Below are 17,602 nucleotides of genomic sequence, written 5' to 3' on the forward strand. Positions count from 1 at the left end.
CAAATCTGACATCTACCCGACCAAATAGCAAAAATAATTGAATACTTTTCGCAAAAACTTTAAAAATCGATAAAAATATGAAATATAGATATTAAAGAGACTTTTTATATAATATTCATAAAGATTTTCCAAAAATATGATACCGCAAAATTAAAAAAGTGACGTCTTGAGTGGAGTCAAAGGTCGAAATTGCTAGCGAAATGTTTTTTTAGCGAAATTGCGTATTGTACGTTTTTTCGCAAAACGAAACCCTTAATTGAATATTGTTATTTCCATTTTGGATAGCATATAATGAAATATATTTCAATAGAATTTTGATCTGCTATGAGTCATTTTGTCAAATGAATTTCAACCACTCAAATTTGAAAACAATACTTTGCTGAATTTTAATCATACTGTCAAATTGTCAAATACTATTTTTTTCTTGATAAAATGTTCAACAATAATGAGTGCAATCTAGAAATAGTTTATTGTCAGATTGTCAGGCAGGTGAAAATCTACTCAGAAAAATTATTCAATAGATACCGATTCATTTTTCAAGATGTTCTTGTACCTTGCATTAGCCGAAGCAAAATGGCCTGGCGTGGAAATGGAACAACATCCATTATACCATCCTCGTTATCAAATGTATAAAAGATTCAAGCAAGACCAAGCATACCCTCTTCATCATCGTAGACATCAAAGAAGAAGTATCCCAATGAAAAAAGCCGAGCAAAACCTTAAATTAGACCCATCGCTCGCATCACAATTAGCAGGCATGCATGTCTGTCAGAAGCCAGCAATCTACTTGTATCCAACAAAGACAACTGATCTTTCAGTTGGCATTGTTCTTCCTAAGAACCAATTCACCACAACCGTTCCAGAATTTACTCATGGAACAATGTGGAACGTTACAGCCAAACCAAACGGCGAAATCATTTGCAAGAATAAAGTTGTCCCATACTTGTTCTGGGAAGGATTGTCTGACATGAAGATGCAGTTCAAGGAAGGCTTCTTTGTCAAGAAGGGTCAAGGAAGAAAGTTCCTTGAGAAGGTATTAACAGCTTTCAACTTAAACGACCGCGAAAAATTTGACTTCATAACATACTGGCTCCCAACACTTAACAGGCTTGGTGACTCATTCGTATCATTCCAGTTAGGAAACTATTGCCATGAAGTTCCACTTGTTTCTTCTGTTGAGCCAGATACAGTCATCCGTGTTTTCATGGCTATCAAGAAGGCAGACTCAGCTGACAAGCTCAAACCAACACAAACAATTCCACACCTTGAGCGCAAGGGCTTCACAATTGTTGAGTGGGGCGGCTGTGTAGTTCGTTCAAACAAGATCAACCACCTCAAGTAAAAATATTTTTTGAGTTTTTCAATTCTATATTTTTTCCAAGATTTGCCAAATACTACTTTTGTGTTTGAAGTGAAATATGCTATCTAACAAAATATATGGCTGATGTTCATGGACTTCGATCTTTTATGATAATCTACCTAAAAAGTAGTAGTATATGAAGGGTTTAGTGACTTTTTTTGTTACATCTATATATAGACGATGCATTAAAATATATTTATTTATAAATCATTAAAAAATTAACATTAATTTTAAAATAATTTATTTTATCTTTTATAAAAGAAGCTATATATAGATGATGTCAGATATTCCGCGATTAATTAAACATTGTTTAAATCCTGAATGAAATCAATGGAGTCATAATCAAAGACCTCATAAACGAGTAAAAGAAATTAGAAATAATTATTTTCATGAATAAAAGATTCACCACCATAATGAAATAAAAAATAAAAAAAATTTTAAAAAAATAAACTTTAAAAATTCATGTCTTACATTTTTGAATAATTTATTTTTTATTTTGTATGAAATGAGTGTCAAAACTAACGACGTGAAAACATTAGGATTCACAAACGAGGAAATAAAGGATATATTATTTAAGAAACTAATGATTATTTGAATTTATGATATCAATTATCTGATTTATTCTTTCTTCAATCTCTTCTATTCTTTTTGTTAAATCATCAATTTTCATTAATGAGGTGATTCTTGATTGAGGAATAGATTTCAAACTAACCACTCCTTTTATTTTTGAAATTTTGAATCCATCAACTTTAAACATTTTATTCAATTTACACGTTGTCAATTCTTCAAATAATTTTTTATTGTTAGCATAATAGTCATTAAATTCTTCAACAGATGAAAAAATTTTTATTTCAGTAATTGGTTTAACAACGTTTATTTTTTGTTGAACATTTTCACTTTCATTTATTTCTTCCTCCTCTGTTTCATTTATTTTTAAAATTGGTTTCATTTATCATTAAATAAAAATTAGAATATAAGTGATGAAATATATTTTTTAATTAATATTAAATCAGAAATGGCGGCAGGATTCTTTAAAAAATTATGGGAAGGAATTAAGAAAGCTGCGGGTTGGGTTTCATCAAAAGATTATTAAACCGTTGCAAACTTTTTGGCACCAGTAGCGAAAACGGCAGGAACTATCATAGGTGGAGTATTAGGTACTAAAGCAGGTAATGCGATGGGAGCACAAGCAGGTAACGCAATTGGTGGAATAGCTGAAGGAATACTTAATAAAATAGGGGGTAGATAGTGGAAAAATAAAATATTATTTTTTATCTTAGTATCGGTTGAAGTCTTTGATAAACTTTTTCTCCTTTATTTAATATTTCTCTTATTGGGGCAGCTTTTGGTGTTATTGATTCAGCAACGTCACTAATTGCTTCTTTATTCTTAAATATCCAATTTGCTCCTTTCTTCATTGTTTCCCAAACTTTATGCGCTCCTCTTTTTACTTTATCCATAATTTTTTAAAGAATCCTGCAGCCATAGTTGATTATTTCATTAAAATTAAAAATTCATTTTCATCTTTTAATTTTGATTTTTTATTTATTAATAAATGACGACTAACTATTTGGTGCCAAACACTAAACCGATTAATGGAAATGTGTTTCATTCATTTGAAAAGATAAATGAAATATTCGCAAAGAATGACGGTAGAAGATATTATAGAGAACTTGAAAGTTCATGCTATGACTCTGATGCTCCATATTTTGATGATAAACAAACTCATTTAAGAATTACAAATCCGGCTCATGATGTGAACCAATTAGGTGACACATATATTAAACGCAAAGTTAAAGCAACTCTAGTTTCAAATAAAGCTTTCACATGTGATGCCGCTTTTAAATGCATGCGTTTATTCGTTGGTTACAAATCATCAAATCAAAGCTTTAAACAATTAGAAGTAGAAACTGAAAGAGGTGATGCCGGTTATCTTCAAATGGATTGCGCCCGTGAATCTTTCGCATTTGCAACATATAAACCAAAATCAGAAAGGAAAGTTAAAAAGTTTGTTCATTCGTTATATAATAATGTTCAAAAATATGATAACTCAGTATGTGGTAAATATATTGACCCTTCAGAAGTTTTCAAGAAAGCAAATGAAGAAGTTGATGTCACTTTTGATATGATTATTCCGGTAAATGATTTGTTAGCATTTCAGGCGTTCGATGATTATCCTAAATCATTTGGTGAAATCATTCTTAAATATTATGTTTTCAGGGATACTTTAGTATTTTGTCAGGTTGACCCGTTAAGAGTTGCTGATTTACAAAATTACGTTTATGAAAAGATAACTGATGAAAATTATGAAAAGATTATGAATCATGTTTATAAATATGATCGCAAATTCCAACAAATCGGACTTCCTGCCAAATTAATTACAAGCTTAGCCGCTACATCTGCTGACGCAACAGTTGATGACGTTATTATTTCATGCACAAAGATGGAAGTTTTAGAGGATAAATGCATTACACCAGGATACGGTTTAATTGAAGAATCAGTTAAAGCAATACCACGTTTATTCAGTAAGGAAGATCCATTCATGATTCCAGCTCAACATATTGACGTTCGTTCACTAAATGGAGGTTGCATCACTCCTGAAGGTATAGCTCAGATTTCTCATACGCTCTTCATAATGTTACAGATGTTGTGTTAACATTTCCGAAGAATGCAATGCAAAGAACAGTTTTAGAAAATCCAATGCTTCGAGGTCTTCAGGTCACTATAGATTCCAGAAACTTCCCCGATCAAGCGATGACCACAGTGGGTGACATATTCTTTACACGTATGCTTCAAGCTTCTGATTTAGATGGAGTGAATGAATGCAGAAGAATACGAGGACTCATTAACTAGACCACTGAATGATGATAATGGCCATTAGCTAGAACATGGAAAGACCAAACTTCATTCTTATGCACTATTCCAGTTCAACGTGATGGAGCGGGTATATTCTTTGATGGATTAGAAACTTTCAACTCACAAGTTACAGTACAAGTGAAAGCTTATCCAATCATTCAGGGTGAAAATGACACTTACTGTTCAAAGGTGACAAATCCTCCTCAGGTTTGGTTTACTAGGACTACGTATTGGACATGGACACCGGATGAAGGTTTGAAATATCATCCAACAGGTACACCACCACAGTATAGAAGTTCATATGATGAAATATTGATGAATAGAAATGTTTAAAATTATAAATTTATTTTTGATTAAATGGATTTAAATTCATCCACCCCTTATGAAGAATTAGCGGAGTATATAATACTACATAGATGATATGATTAATGAAGCATTGAGTGATAATAGAAATGCTCTATCTAAGGAAAAATTAATGAAAATTCCATATTCTGAATGTTATTTAATTCAATCAACTGCAGCAATTGGTAAACAAAATAAAAGGTAAAACATTAACGATATTTAAAACATTATCATTATTGCTAACACTTCCCCCATTCACACGTGTTAATTTATATCAACCGTTCAGGTTCACCTTCAGATGATACTTTGAATCTTTAAAGCATTTAATCAAAATTCCAATTATTTTATTTATCACAAGAAGAAGCAGAAGATTATTTAAAAACTTTTAATGTATAAAGAATTATATAATACAATCAAGAAGCAAGGATTAGAGGATAAAATTATTGATAAACAAAGGGAATGAATTATTTGAAAACACTTTCTATTTCAAATTTTGATAAAGAATTTTTGCATTCACTAATTTTTCTAGATGATGCAGTGAAATCAAACTAATAACAATGAGAAATCATATTTAATCAATTATTAACTCAATGTCGACATATTCAATGTTCATTCTTTATGGCTGTTCAATATTTCAAAGCATTAAGCACAAACATTAAATCAAATCTATACCCTTTTCATTTTCAGTGGGTTTAGTCGTCAACAGTTGAACGTATGCTTTATCAAGTGAATTTACCAATGAGCATTAATGAACTTTACACACAATATCAACAATTAGGAGAACATGGAAAAATAATAGTGATTTAAATAAAGGAGGAATGTTAAATTTGATTAACTTTTTATAATTAATTTTTATTTTTTATTTATAATTAAACATGACAGAAAATAGCAAATCTCTCTACAGGTTCCATTAAAAACAAGGGACAAACAAAAGGGTGCATATAATAGAACTATGAAAGTTCCAGACGGAATGAAAGAATTAGTCCACATTGTTGCTGGTCTTCAAAAGGATGTTAAACAAATGAGAAATGTTTTAACATTACCAGAAGCTCAAGCATATGCCAAACGTCATGGTCCAAATTGGGAAGCACACGAAGCGACATTAGGTCACAAATGGAAAACCCGATGGTATAAATGAAGTTTCGTTACTGATGGTCAAGGAAATATTAAAGTCATAAATGGGTATAAATTAACAATGACGGATTATCCTAAACGTAAAGCATATAATGAACGTTATCCTATGAAATTTGATGAAAATGGAAAAGCTGTTAAACAATACATTGGAGAAGGTGAACATGGTCCAATGTATTCATACCATCTTAATCCATATTCTTATTTCAATGAAGAATTAAATGCTGTTGAAGAGGGACCGGATGGATTACCACGATATGTTAATCAGTTTGATGGTCAATATGCAAATATTAGACCTGAAATTCCAGCTAAGAAATTCTTTAAAGTTGCTTTATTCGATCCAGTGTTCAATGAACAGAAAGAAGCAATGAAAGCAGAATTTAAACCAATTCAAGTGGCAAGAATTTCTTCATCTTCACTTTCAGAAGCGTTCAAGGAATTGATAAAGAAACCACTTTATTCTCAACAAGGTTATAACTTTGATTTAATTAAAGAAAGTGATAGACGTAAATTAGAAAAATCAGATGGTTTTAAGAATGCATGTAATGAAATGATTAAAGATATTGTAAATGATAAAATAAGACTGGAAGAAACTCAAAGCAATATCAATAACATAATTGGTGCAGTTACAAAGAAAGTATAAGCAAACAATGATGAACCTTGGATATTACCGTAACAACTAAATAAAACTTTAAATATATTTTTCTTTTTTTTATTCAATTATAAATGAGAAGACGTTTCACAAGTCAAAAGAAACAAACGCAAAAGCAGAGATTACGGTTGGTTATAACGTAAATGATGATAAATCACGAATTATTCAAAATGTTAAAGTTAATGTTAGTCCTGAATTAACAAGGTCAGCAACACAGTCCAATTTATTAACTCGTGACTTACCGAAAAGAGGAGGAGCAAAATAAAGAAGATGGAGACCCAATCATTTTATCTGAACCCGGTAAAGAACCGTTGAAATTCCCACTTATCCAACATACCCCCCACCTCTTTCATCAAACATCGAGAACCCAGGAATCTACGATTCCAGTCGCAATGCGCCATATAAAATAGACATTAATTCTGAATTAATGAAAATTTACCGTGATATAATAATTAATAATTATGATTCAATAATAAATTTAATTGACCAATCAGGTTTAATTATTTTACCTTATGAATCATTAATTCACATTATCGCCATTCTTTGTGATGTTCAAGATTCAGACGTTAAGATTCAATTTTTCATAGATGATGAGGTTTCATGCTGCGGAACAGTTGCAAAAATAAATCCTATAAAGGATATTAGCACAATTAAGATATCAAAGAACGGAACAACAACTGAACTTCATTTAACATATAATGATATTTATAATAAATAGTTGATGAATATAAAATATCACTTGAAAAATTCTTTGTTAAGGCTATTTAATATTCAAGCATTAACATTATCGAATATAATCCTTTGAATCATAATCAATAATAATTGACCTTTCACCAGTTTCTATCGTTTGTTTTATTTCTTTTTGTTCCCACTATCCGGATCGGTCATTGTAATTGTTTTTGTTATAGTATCAGCTTTATCTTTAACTTCAATCTTTTTTCCATCAGGATATTTAAACCAAAATTCCAAAAATTCGATATTGTCAATCTGTTCATATTTTAATCTATCAATTACATTTTTAATACCATCTGAAAATCTTATGAAATGGTCATTATATGGGTTTGATTGAACTAAATTTGAATGAAGTGAAATATAACCTGTTGATGAATATGACATTGACTCATATTTTCTGAAACACTAAAATTTATAACATGAATGAATTTCTTATTCGTTGAATTTATGAATTCTTGAGGTAATCTTATTTTAGTTTTATTTATCACTGGAAAATAACGCTTTACCATATTTTTAATCGTAATAAAAATGTCAATTATCAATATTATTTCGAATAATAACTGTGAATTAAATTTAACAGTTAGCGGAATTTATAATGTTTACTCTCGTTTCTGTGAGTGGTAAATTCAATCCCATTCTTTTAGACCCTTCAGATTATATATCATTTATTAAAGATGACCATGAAAAAACGTATTGATATGTATATAAATAATGTGATAGCGAAATGGGATATTAACATGATTTTAAGTTATTTAAATGAATCATTTATCGTATGGTATGAAGAAAATTTTAAATCAAAACCGATAAACTTTTTGAACTTGATGAAATAAATAACCTTATTAAATTTCCGCTGAAAATTAAATTTTGTACTCCTCATCTTCGTTCATTGTTGGGGATATTAAATTTTGAAAAAGATGTTGGGGATGTTTTGTATTCTGACACTGGTTCCAATTTCATTTTAATCAAATGTGATAAAGTTAATACCCAATGAGATTTTCACATCAAACATTAGACCCTAACTCTTACCCATCAATACAAAGCATTTTATCCATCAACTTAAACACATTTTCTTTATCATATCCGTTTCAATTATCTGGGAATTCATTTATTCTTCATTCAAAAGATTTATCAAATATTAAATTTAGAGTAACTGACCTATTTGATTGTGATTTAGAATTCATGAATGAAATATTATGGCAATTTCAAATAGAAAAAATAGGTGATGAGATAACAGATTAAATATTTATTTTTATAATCATAATAAATGATTAAACAACAGCAACCACAGCAACTTAAGGCACAAAGCACCAGGTCCTCAGACCATTACATACGCCATATATGCATATAATTCAAAGACGGCAGAACAAACGCAAAGGTTGAAATATGGAGATTTGGAGATAGTATTGAAAAATGACCATTTCGAATTCGTTTGCAAGGGTGGTGCAGTGATATCAAATATAAAAGAAATTTTATTTATGAATTCTAAAATTAAAGGTATAACGGATGATATAACATCAATTCCACCAGAAGAACAGAGATATTACGCATTAAATGCATTTCCTAAAGTTTTGAAGATTGGAAGATTTAATTTAAATGAGGAATTCATAGAAGGTTTCCTAAATGACATAATGAAGAAAGCAGATAAGGAATATGTGGATAGTGAGTTAAATAAGAAGGTGGATAAGGAATATGTGGATGAAAAAGATAATGAAATTAAAGAAAGGGTTGAATGGTATCATGAATGGACATCAAAGAAAAAAACTAAAGCCGATACAGGATGGGTTTCAGGATGTTTAGACCTTAAAGCGGATAAGGAATATGTTAACGATGAGTTAAATAAGAAAGCAGATAAGGAATATGTGGATAGTGAGTTAAATAAGAAGGTGGATAAGGAATATGTGGATGAAAAAGATAATGAAATTAAAGAAAGGGTTGAATGGTATCATGAATGGACATCAAAGATTTTAAAAACTAAAGCCGATACAGGATGGGTTTCAGGATGTTTAGACCTTAAAGCGGATAAGGAATATGTTAACGATGAGTTAAATAAGAAAGCAGATAAGGAATATGTGGATAGTGAGTTAAATAAGAAAGCTAATATATCATTTGTTAATGAAGAAATAAAACAATCAGAGGTCTATTTTACTCCGCCATTTTTAAATTTTATGAAATCATCAGATAAACCTTTGATATAGATTCTTTTGAATGGATATGTTTCGATGGAGTGACCATGTATTTATTTTATACAGCTGGAGTGCTTTATTATTTTAAAACAAATGATTTTAAAAACTATGAATCATTTCCTCCATCTGTTTTGAATCCTGATACACGAAAGCAATCATTAATCCAAGAATTTTATATGTTGAATATAATAACGGTAAATTTATGGGAATGATAACGGTTGAATGATTTTTGCCCTTGTTATTCATTCGATTGTATCCAATGGTTCAAATGTAATTTAAATCAAGATGCTAAATTTAAATATTCAAATAATCCTATTAGATGTGTTAATAATAATGGGTACTAATTTATGAAGTCAATCAAATTTTCATTAGTGAGGATGGGATAAATTATTATATGTTTAGTATGATGTCATCAGATTTGAAAATTGATTATACAAGTAAGTGGTATTACATTAACAACATGTATTTTATCCTACAAAATGATAAAATTTATAGATCATCTTCAATATCACAAGGTCAATTTGAACAAATTTTTCAAGCTGATGGAGACATTGAAGCTTTATGTTATGGATCAAATGTTTATGTTCTCGTTTCAGGTGAAATGGTCTATTCATATCCTGTAAGTTATAACAGACATATTTATTTATCACAGGATTTATCAAATTGGGAATTGGTTTATTCATTCACTCCAAAACTTACTCAAATTATAGATTTACAAATTTATTTTATATTGATGGGTATTTCATTGCTTTAGGATGTGGTGATTTAGTAAATATCAGTAGTGATGGAAGAAACTGGTCTGAAATCACAAAATTTCAAGATGTTAGAAAAGCAATTTTCAAAAATAATACGTTAATATTGATAACAAGACCAGTTTTAAATACTCACCCAAATTCAATATTATATAATAAATTCAATATTCATAATGGATTAAATACAATTCTTGAGATGATTTACCCCATTGGTTCTATTTATACGTCAATGAACTCAACAAATCCTTCAGAAGTTTTAGGTTTCGGTATGTGGGAACAGATTGTAGATAAATTCCTCTATTGTGCTAGATATTCAAAGCAAACAGGAGGTTCGAAGAAAATTACTGAAGCAAACCTTCCACCGCACACTTATACAGGAACTACAAACTTTTCTGGTGACCATAGTCACTCATTAAGAGACCATCCATTATACAACTCAGAATATTATGCTGGCAATGACGTTTTATCTCCAGATTATAACCATTCGGCAAAAAAGACTTTTCGACCAACTGAACCAGGAGGAAATCATTCACACACTTTCACAACAAATCCAATAGGCTTGGGTAAAGATTACATGCCACCATTTGTGACTATATTCGCATGGTACCGTGTTTATTGAATGAACTAAATATATTTTATGTCTGTAATTAATTAGGTAATGAAGTAATGGATGAACTACAGAAATAAATGTTTACGTTAATGTTTACGTTAATGTTTACGTTAATGTTTATGTTAATGTTTTCAGGTCATTCAATAATTAATTATTTTTGAAGAACTGAAGGTGTCACTATGTCACCATGTGTCACTCGGTTATTTAACTTCTCTGAAAAAATGAGACAACATGACATTTAGACAACAACACAGGAGGAAGGTAGTTATGAATTATTTTTGAATAACTGAAGGTGTCACTATGTCACTCGGTTATTTAACTCATGACATTTAGACAACAACACAGGAGGAAGGTAGTTATGAATTATTTTTGAATAACTGAAGGTGTCACTATGTCACTCGGTTATTTAACTCATGACATTTAGACAACAACACAGGTCATTCAATAATTAATTATTTTTGAAGAACTGAAGGTGTCACTATGTCACCATGTGTCACTCGGTTATTTAACTTCTCTGAAAAAATGAGACAACATGACATTTTGACAACATTTACGAAAATTTGATGCAGCCCAAAAATAAAGTTAGTTTTAAAATTATTTTTATTTTTTTATTCCTATATAAATGACAGCAACAAACAACAACAACAACTATATCGTTTCTGATGAACAAGTTATTGATTCATTAGCTGAGGAATTAGTTGTGGCAGAAACTAAAACCCTCAACGAAAGAATTGGTGAAAACAAGATTGATTTACATAACTACCTCAAACATGATGGAGGAAGAGGAAGGAAAACTGATATGGCTTTATTAGTAAATAAAATTTCAAATTTAACGATTATAGATGTTGATATCAATAAATCGTACAATGATGAACTTAAAGAAACAGTTGGAAAAGACATTTTATCAAAACTTTCGGATAAAGATGTTATCGTTAAAACCGCATCAGGAGGTCTTCACATTTATTGCAACACTAATTTCTTCTATGCAGTTTCGAACAGAATGATTAAATGTTATTCCTGCAATGATTATGATATTGACATAATGACTTCTATTGATGATTCAAAGCGTTCATTAGTAGTTATGGCTGATTCAAGAGTTCGCAAGAATGCATCAGAACCAATCAATACATACTCATTCATTCGTGGAAGTTATGATTCAACATTAACCAGAACAGTAAACGATATATTAAATGATTTGAATATTAAGGTAAGAGTTGAACAGAAGAGCGAAGAAATAAAGAGTATAATGAATGAAAACAAAGATGTAAACATTGACGATAAACTTGCCCAGAGCATAGTTGATGGCATCTGTGATTTTGAAGTACATAATGATGGTGGAAACATGAATTTAGAAAAAGAAGTTACATTATTCACACTGTTGCAAGCAATTAATTCGTTACCTAATCATTTAATTAATGAAGCATACGATAACGTTTATAATTTCTGCAATTTAACTGAAAATGCAAAAAGTAATTTTGAAAAAGCACGTAGTAGATATGCACATTTAATGACTTCTCCATTTGTTTTGGTGAAGATTCTAAAACTTTATCAAAAGGAATATTATGATGAATATGTTTTACCTTTATTACGTAAGCCAAAAATAACATTTGATATCAAACTTGATGACTCGTTTTTGATAACAGATATTAGACGCAGGGCTGAAAATCATCAGTATAAAAACAGTTCTGAAGTAATTGAGGATTTATCACGTGTAATCCGTTTTGTAGATTGTGGAAACAAATATTTCATTCAAAAGGACTATAATATCCACGACAAAATGAATCAAATATCATTCGTTCTTCAATCAAACATGAAAGAGTCACTCAAAATGATTAAATTATTTAAAGAAGAAGGTAAAACAATAACAGCATGGGACGTACTACTAAATCAATTATCCTCATTAACCGTTAAGGGTGTTTGCTTTAAATCTGATTCTCCAGATGTTTTCTCAACGTTTCAGGGTTATAAATACAACATTCTTGAAAAGCTTGATTACTCAAAAATTGAGATGTTTATGAATTTCATTAAAGAAGCCATTTGTGATAATAACGATGAAGTGTATAAATACCTTCTCGGCTGGATTGCATCAATGATTCAACATCCTGGAATCAAGAATGAAACAGCAATTATTTTGAAAGGACTTCAGGGAACAGGTAAAAACAGATTCACAGACATTATTTCTGAACTCCTCGCCGGTTATTCATGTAAAAACATTACTGAAATAAGTGAGCTAACGGGTAATTTCAACTCAGTAGTTGAAAATAAAATGTTTCTTGTACTTAATGAACTCAAGAATGTAGGTGAAGACAGACTTGCAAACTTCAACGCTTTGAAATCAATTATTACGGATAATGAGATTAGAATTAATGAAAAGAATCAACCCAGAAGAACAGCTCAGAATGTTGCCAATTTCATTTTCGTAACTAACAACGTCTACCCTGTCAAAATTGAAGTTGGAGACAGAAGATACGTAGTTTTAAGGGTTAATGGTAAATTCAAGGGTCAATTTGATTACTTCAAGAATTTAATGGATTCATGCACTAAGGAATTTTATGATAACCTTTTAACATATTTTATGCAATATGACCTTTCATCATTTAATGTACGAATCATACCGATGACTGAAGCCAAACAAGATTTAATTGAATTATCAACAAATCCTTTAGATGTATGGATAAATACACATTATGATGAATTGTGTGCAGGTATGACGTGTAAAAATGCTCTATTCTGCAAACCATCAGACATGAAAGACAAGAATTTCCAAATGAGCATTAAGGATAAATGTGATAAGAAACAGGTAAGAATAGATGGTAAACAAACATGGTGTTATGTTTTGAAAGAAGAAATGAAAGGATTATATAAACAGGTTGAACCAAACGATAATGAGGATTCATTTACTGACGATGAAATACCTGTAAATGATGCTTTATAAAGTATGATTGGAATTTATTTTTGCATTAATCCTCCTGTGTTGTCAAAATGTCATGTTGTCTCATTTTTTCAGAGAAGTTAAATAACCGAGTGACACATGGTGACGTAGTGACACCTTCAGTTCTTCAAAAATGCTTCATAAGTGCCTTCCTCATTAATCCAGCTGTGTTGTCAAAATGTCATGTTGTCTCATTTTTTCAGAGAAGTTAATTAACCGAGTGACACATGGTGACGTAGTGACACCTTCAGTTCTTCAAAAATAATTAATTATTGAATAACCTGAAACCATTAATGAAAACATTATTTTTGGGTCATTTACACTCATTACGATGAAGTCATGACAAATCATTTCCGGGACTGTTGTCAAAATGTCATGTTGTCACAAACTTTAGAACGGCATAATTTAAATTTTTATTTTTATCATAAATGGATACCCCACAAGCTCAAAATTTACCACGAATCATAACAAGGGAGGAAACGATAAAAATGATGCGAGAACTTGCTAAAAATAACAAACCACTAAAATTGAGAAAATGTGGTTATGCAGTAATGATGGAAAGAGAGATGTTGTCGAAGAGGAATAAAAATTAAATTTGGATAGAGTTTAAAAATTCATCTTTATTAAATTCATCTCTTCCAATCAATTTATTTATTCTATTAAATTCTTTTATTTTTGCTTCACTCAGTTTAAGGATTGAACGGTAAGTTTCTAATTTTTCGATTATTTCTTTCCTCTCTTTATCGTTTTCAGTTCCATTAGTTTTATTGTTTTCAACCCCACCGCATTGCGGCTTCTTTTTGTAATAGCATATTTTTGATTTAATTCTGTTTAGTTTCTTTTTATATTCATCGTCTGGACTCTTGACTGCTTTGTTGTCACTCATTTCTTACGAAATAAAAAAATTAAATATTATTTAAATATAATGGAGTAATAAAATAAATCGGAATTTCTATTAATTTATTGTCAACTTCAACTAATGCATTGCCGTTAATATATCTAACAAATTCAGCTATTGTGTCAAATCTTCGTCTTCTTTTTGTCATTGATTTATCAGTTTTTCCATAATCGAGATGAATTAAAACTTTATTTCCTTGTTTAAAATTCATGAGCCCCGAATTAATTTGTTCACGTTTAACATCATTCAACCTTTCCATTTGCTTTCTAATATATTCCCATTCTTTTGAAATATCATTTTTCATTTCCACCGGTTTCATGTTTATAGTTCTATGCCATGTATTATTATAATAATATACTAACTGTTGTATGATGGAGTCATGATTTCCATCCCAGTATATCTGACCGTTAACCCCTAACGCATCTCTAAGAGTTCTCATTACCGCATCAACTATTTTATTATGAAACGTATATGGAGAGGATGAAAAGAAAAAATTAATTTGTGGGAAATAATGAGCATAGCTGCCTGAAATCCTTTATCACCATCACCCCTGATATTATCTACTCTTTCATGATCTAGTAAGTATTGTATAGCTCTTCTTGTTTCCTGTTCTGTTTTCCCTTTCACCGGAATGCAATATAAATATCTAGTGTTAATGTTAATGGCAAATAAATAAGTAACGTTTCCTTTTGAATATTCCAGATGATCGATTTCGTATGAATATGGATATGGAGCAAATGAAGGGCGACTAAATTTTTCCTTTAACGGTTGAATTTTCGGGTCAATTGGTTTATTTAATATCTTGAAATCCTTTTTAAAATCTTTTTGCTTCTTTAATGTTTGAAATGGATATAATAAAGTGAATGATGAAGGATTAACTGAAGGAGGAGGCGGTACTGTCGTTGGAGGTTTTGGTGTTGCAAGTGGTTTAATTTTATCTGCTTTGATTTTGGATTTCATTCCTTCCTTCATTAATTCTGGATGTATTCTATTCATTTGTTTTAAATATGCTGTATATAAAGGTTTGATATACTTTCCCGCTTCGAGTTTATGTTGAAGGATGAATTCCAAAAGTTGATCTTCATTTAAAAGTCGGGCTGAATATGGTTTAACTAATGAATCATAAATTAAAGCTTGTGCATCATTTATGGTCTGAAGGACCTGGGTGTTTTGTTCCTTTGGTTTTTGTGGCTCAGGATTATATAATTTATATAATTCATCAATATCTTCTTCTGTTAATACTTTATTTTTGAAATCTTTCAACTGTTTAAGCTGTGATTTAGTTTTTCCCTTTGAATATTCATTATTTTTAATTTTGTCTTTAATTTCAGAAATTATTTTATTATGATATTTCAAAATTTCATTTTTATAATATGGATAATAATATTCCATATCATCACCCGTTATATTATTATTATATTTTTGGAGATATGCTTTTAATCATAATAATAAGAAAATTTTTGATTAAGTACTAAATCACAATTAAATTTTTTAAATCTGTGTTATCCATTTATATAAAAATAAAATCAATGTTTTAAGGGTGCCCACCTCTTTGATCAAGAATCAAAACCATCATTAACGGTTCCTTTTGTCTCTTCTGTGGTATTTTATTAAATAAATGGCATACAACATCCATTTTCACAACATACAGCCTTAGTGTGTGCTCCTGTTAATGCAGTCTTACCAATTGTTAAGCGAGTCATTGACCCATTTTTAAGTTGTAAATTAATATTCTGACCATCAAATATCAATTTATCATTTATTATATCCAAATAATTTTTAGGTGTTAATTGTTTATTTTGTCGTAAACTAACACCTTTCATTTTTTGTGCAATCTTTTTAAAATCACTTCCATCAATTGAACCATTGAATGATGTATAACACTTAGGACATAAAGCAACCATGTTATCACCTTGTTTCTCAATTGCTAAACCCAATAACTTCTTCTCATGTGCTTTTTCTTCAGCTTTATTCTTTAATTTAGGTTTAAATTTCTCAACAAAACAGAAGAAATCAAATGGTGCGAATTTGAAAATGTTTTTATCATAAAATTGTTTATCAGTAACAATTGCTTGAAATGCTTGAGTGTTAGGAAGATTTGGGTCGCCAGCGATTGCCCAATAAGATGAATCAGTATCAGCTTCAATGAAATGAAAACGATTAAGATTCATGCATTTATACATAAAATCATAAATGAAAACCAAATACCAGTATTTAGCATTATCTAAAGTAAAGAATGCCTCTTGTAAACATGTATCACATCTATAAAATCTATCTTTAAGCATCACTTGATATGTATCTTCACCTATTTCTCTTATGTTTTTAAACTTATTTGACATACATGCAACGCGTGACTTCTGTGCATTCATTATTTTAGTCTTTGCGTAATTTTGTGTATTCATTGCATCGTAACCATATGATCCATTAAGCGAAATCTTGCAAAATAAACTTTTTCCTTTATTTCCTTCTAATTCAGCCTTTTGTCTTTCGTTCATAAATTCTTTCGCAAATTCATTAAAACAAGTGTTTTTAGTAAATGTTAAAATTGATTGAATGTCATCAATGATAAAATGAAATCTGTCTATTAGATACCAAAGATAATAAGAAGAAAATGGTTGATATTGGTTGTGTGTTGATGCTAACTGAGTTAATTTTCTCTGTTTCTGGTCAACTGGTAGATTGTTTGATTTCATGTAATTATACATAAAACTGCCAATTGTTTTTTCATCTGTGATAATATCTAAGTTTCTTATTATCGGTAAAAAGTTTATGTAATCATTAATGTATTTTTCATCAATGTGACCCTTTACTTCAGCCACGAATAAAGTATTTTTCTTCTTAATTATTCCCAGTGCTTTTGCTTTCTTTGTTGCTGTATCACAAATGATAACACCATTCAATCTTCCCGGCATATACATTTTATGGTCAGTATATTGAATGAAATCATGAGGATTAGATGAAAATGATGAAGGATATAATGAATTAAAGTCAACTCCAACGAAATGAGTCATAATGTTGGTGGTGTCCTCATTTGATACAGTTTTAGTTTCTGGATTATATGAAAGTTTATTAATGTGCGTGATTCCTTTAAGATTAACACGATGTTGAACATTTGATAGACCACCAGTAATTCCATTACGGAGAATGTGATAAG

At 30.1% G+C, this 17,602-nt stretch overlaps 4 protein-coding genes and 1 pseudogene across 5 annotated transcripts, besides 1 other annotated feature; 3 read left to right on the top strand and 2 right to left on the bottom strand.

Annotated features, from left to right (window-relative positions):
* Positions 1 to 327: 327 nt before the first annotated feature.
* On the top strand, positions 328 to 1,342 carry TVAGG3_1013630 (uncharacterized protein; the record flags this gene model as incomplete). The annotated part of the gene is made up of 1 exon (XM_001295754.2): positions 542 to 1,342. The coding sequence occupies one exon, from the start codon at positions 542 to 544 to the stop codon at positions 1,340 to 1,342; it is 801 nt and encodes a 266-aa protein (XP_001295755.1).
* A 3,355-nt stretch (positions 1,343 to 4,697) lies between these two features.
* Positions 4,698 to 17,602: part of a mobile genetic element that runs on past the window's edge.
* On the top strand, positions 11,241 to 12,838 carry TVAGG3_1013650 (Prim-pol domain family; the record flags this gene model as incomplete). The annotated part of the gene is made up of 1 exon (XM_051254601.1): positions 11,241 to 12,838. A coding segment is annotated over one exon (1,598 nt), but the record flags the coding sequence as incomplete, so codon positions are not given.
* Positions 13,194 to 13,553, top strand: TVAGG3_1013660 (uncharacterized protein; the record flags this gene model as incomplete). The annotated part of the gene is made up of 1 exon (XM_051254602.1): positions 13,194 to 13,553. One exon carries the CDS (start codon positions 13,194 to 13,196, stop codon positions 13,551 to 13,553), a length of 360 nt encoding a protein of 119 aa, XP_051080176.1.
* On the bottom strand, positions 14,742 to 15,647 carry TVAGG3_1013670 (annotated as a pseudogene). Its single transcript has one exon. A coding segment is annotated over exon 1 (906 nt).
* Positions 16,059 to 17,360, bottom strand: TVAGG3_1013680 (DNA/RNA polymerases family; the record flags this gene model as incomplete). The annotated part of the gene is made up of 1 exon (XM_051254603.1): positions 16,059 to 17,360. One exon carries the CDS (start codon positions 17,358 to 17,360, stop codon positions 16,059 to 16,061), a length of 1,302 nt encoding a protein of 433 aa, XP_051080177.1.

This window comes from Trichomonas vaginalis, chromosome I (assembly GCF_026262505.1).
Source record: "Trichomonas vaginalis G3 chromosome I, whole genome shotgun sequence".
Classification (NCBI taxonomy): Eukaryota; Parabasalia; order Trichomonadida; family Trichomonadidae; genus Trichomonas; species Trichomonas vaginalis.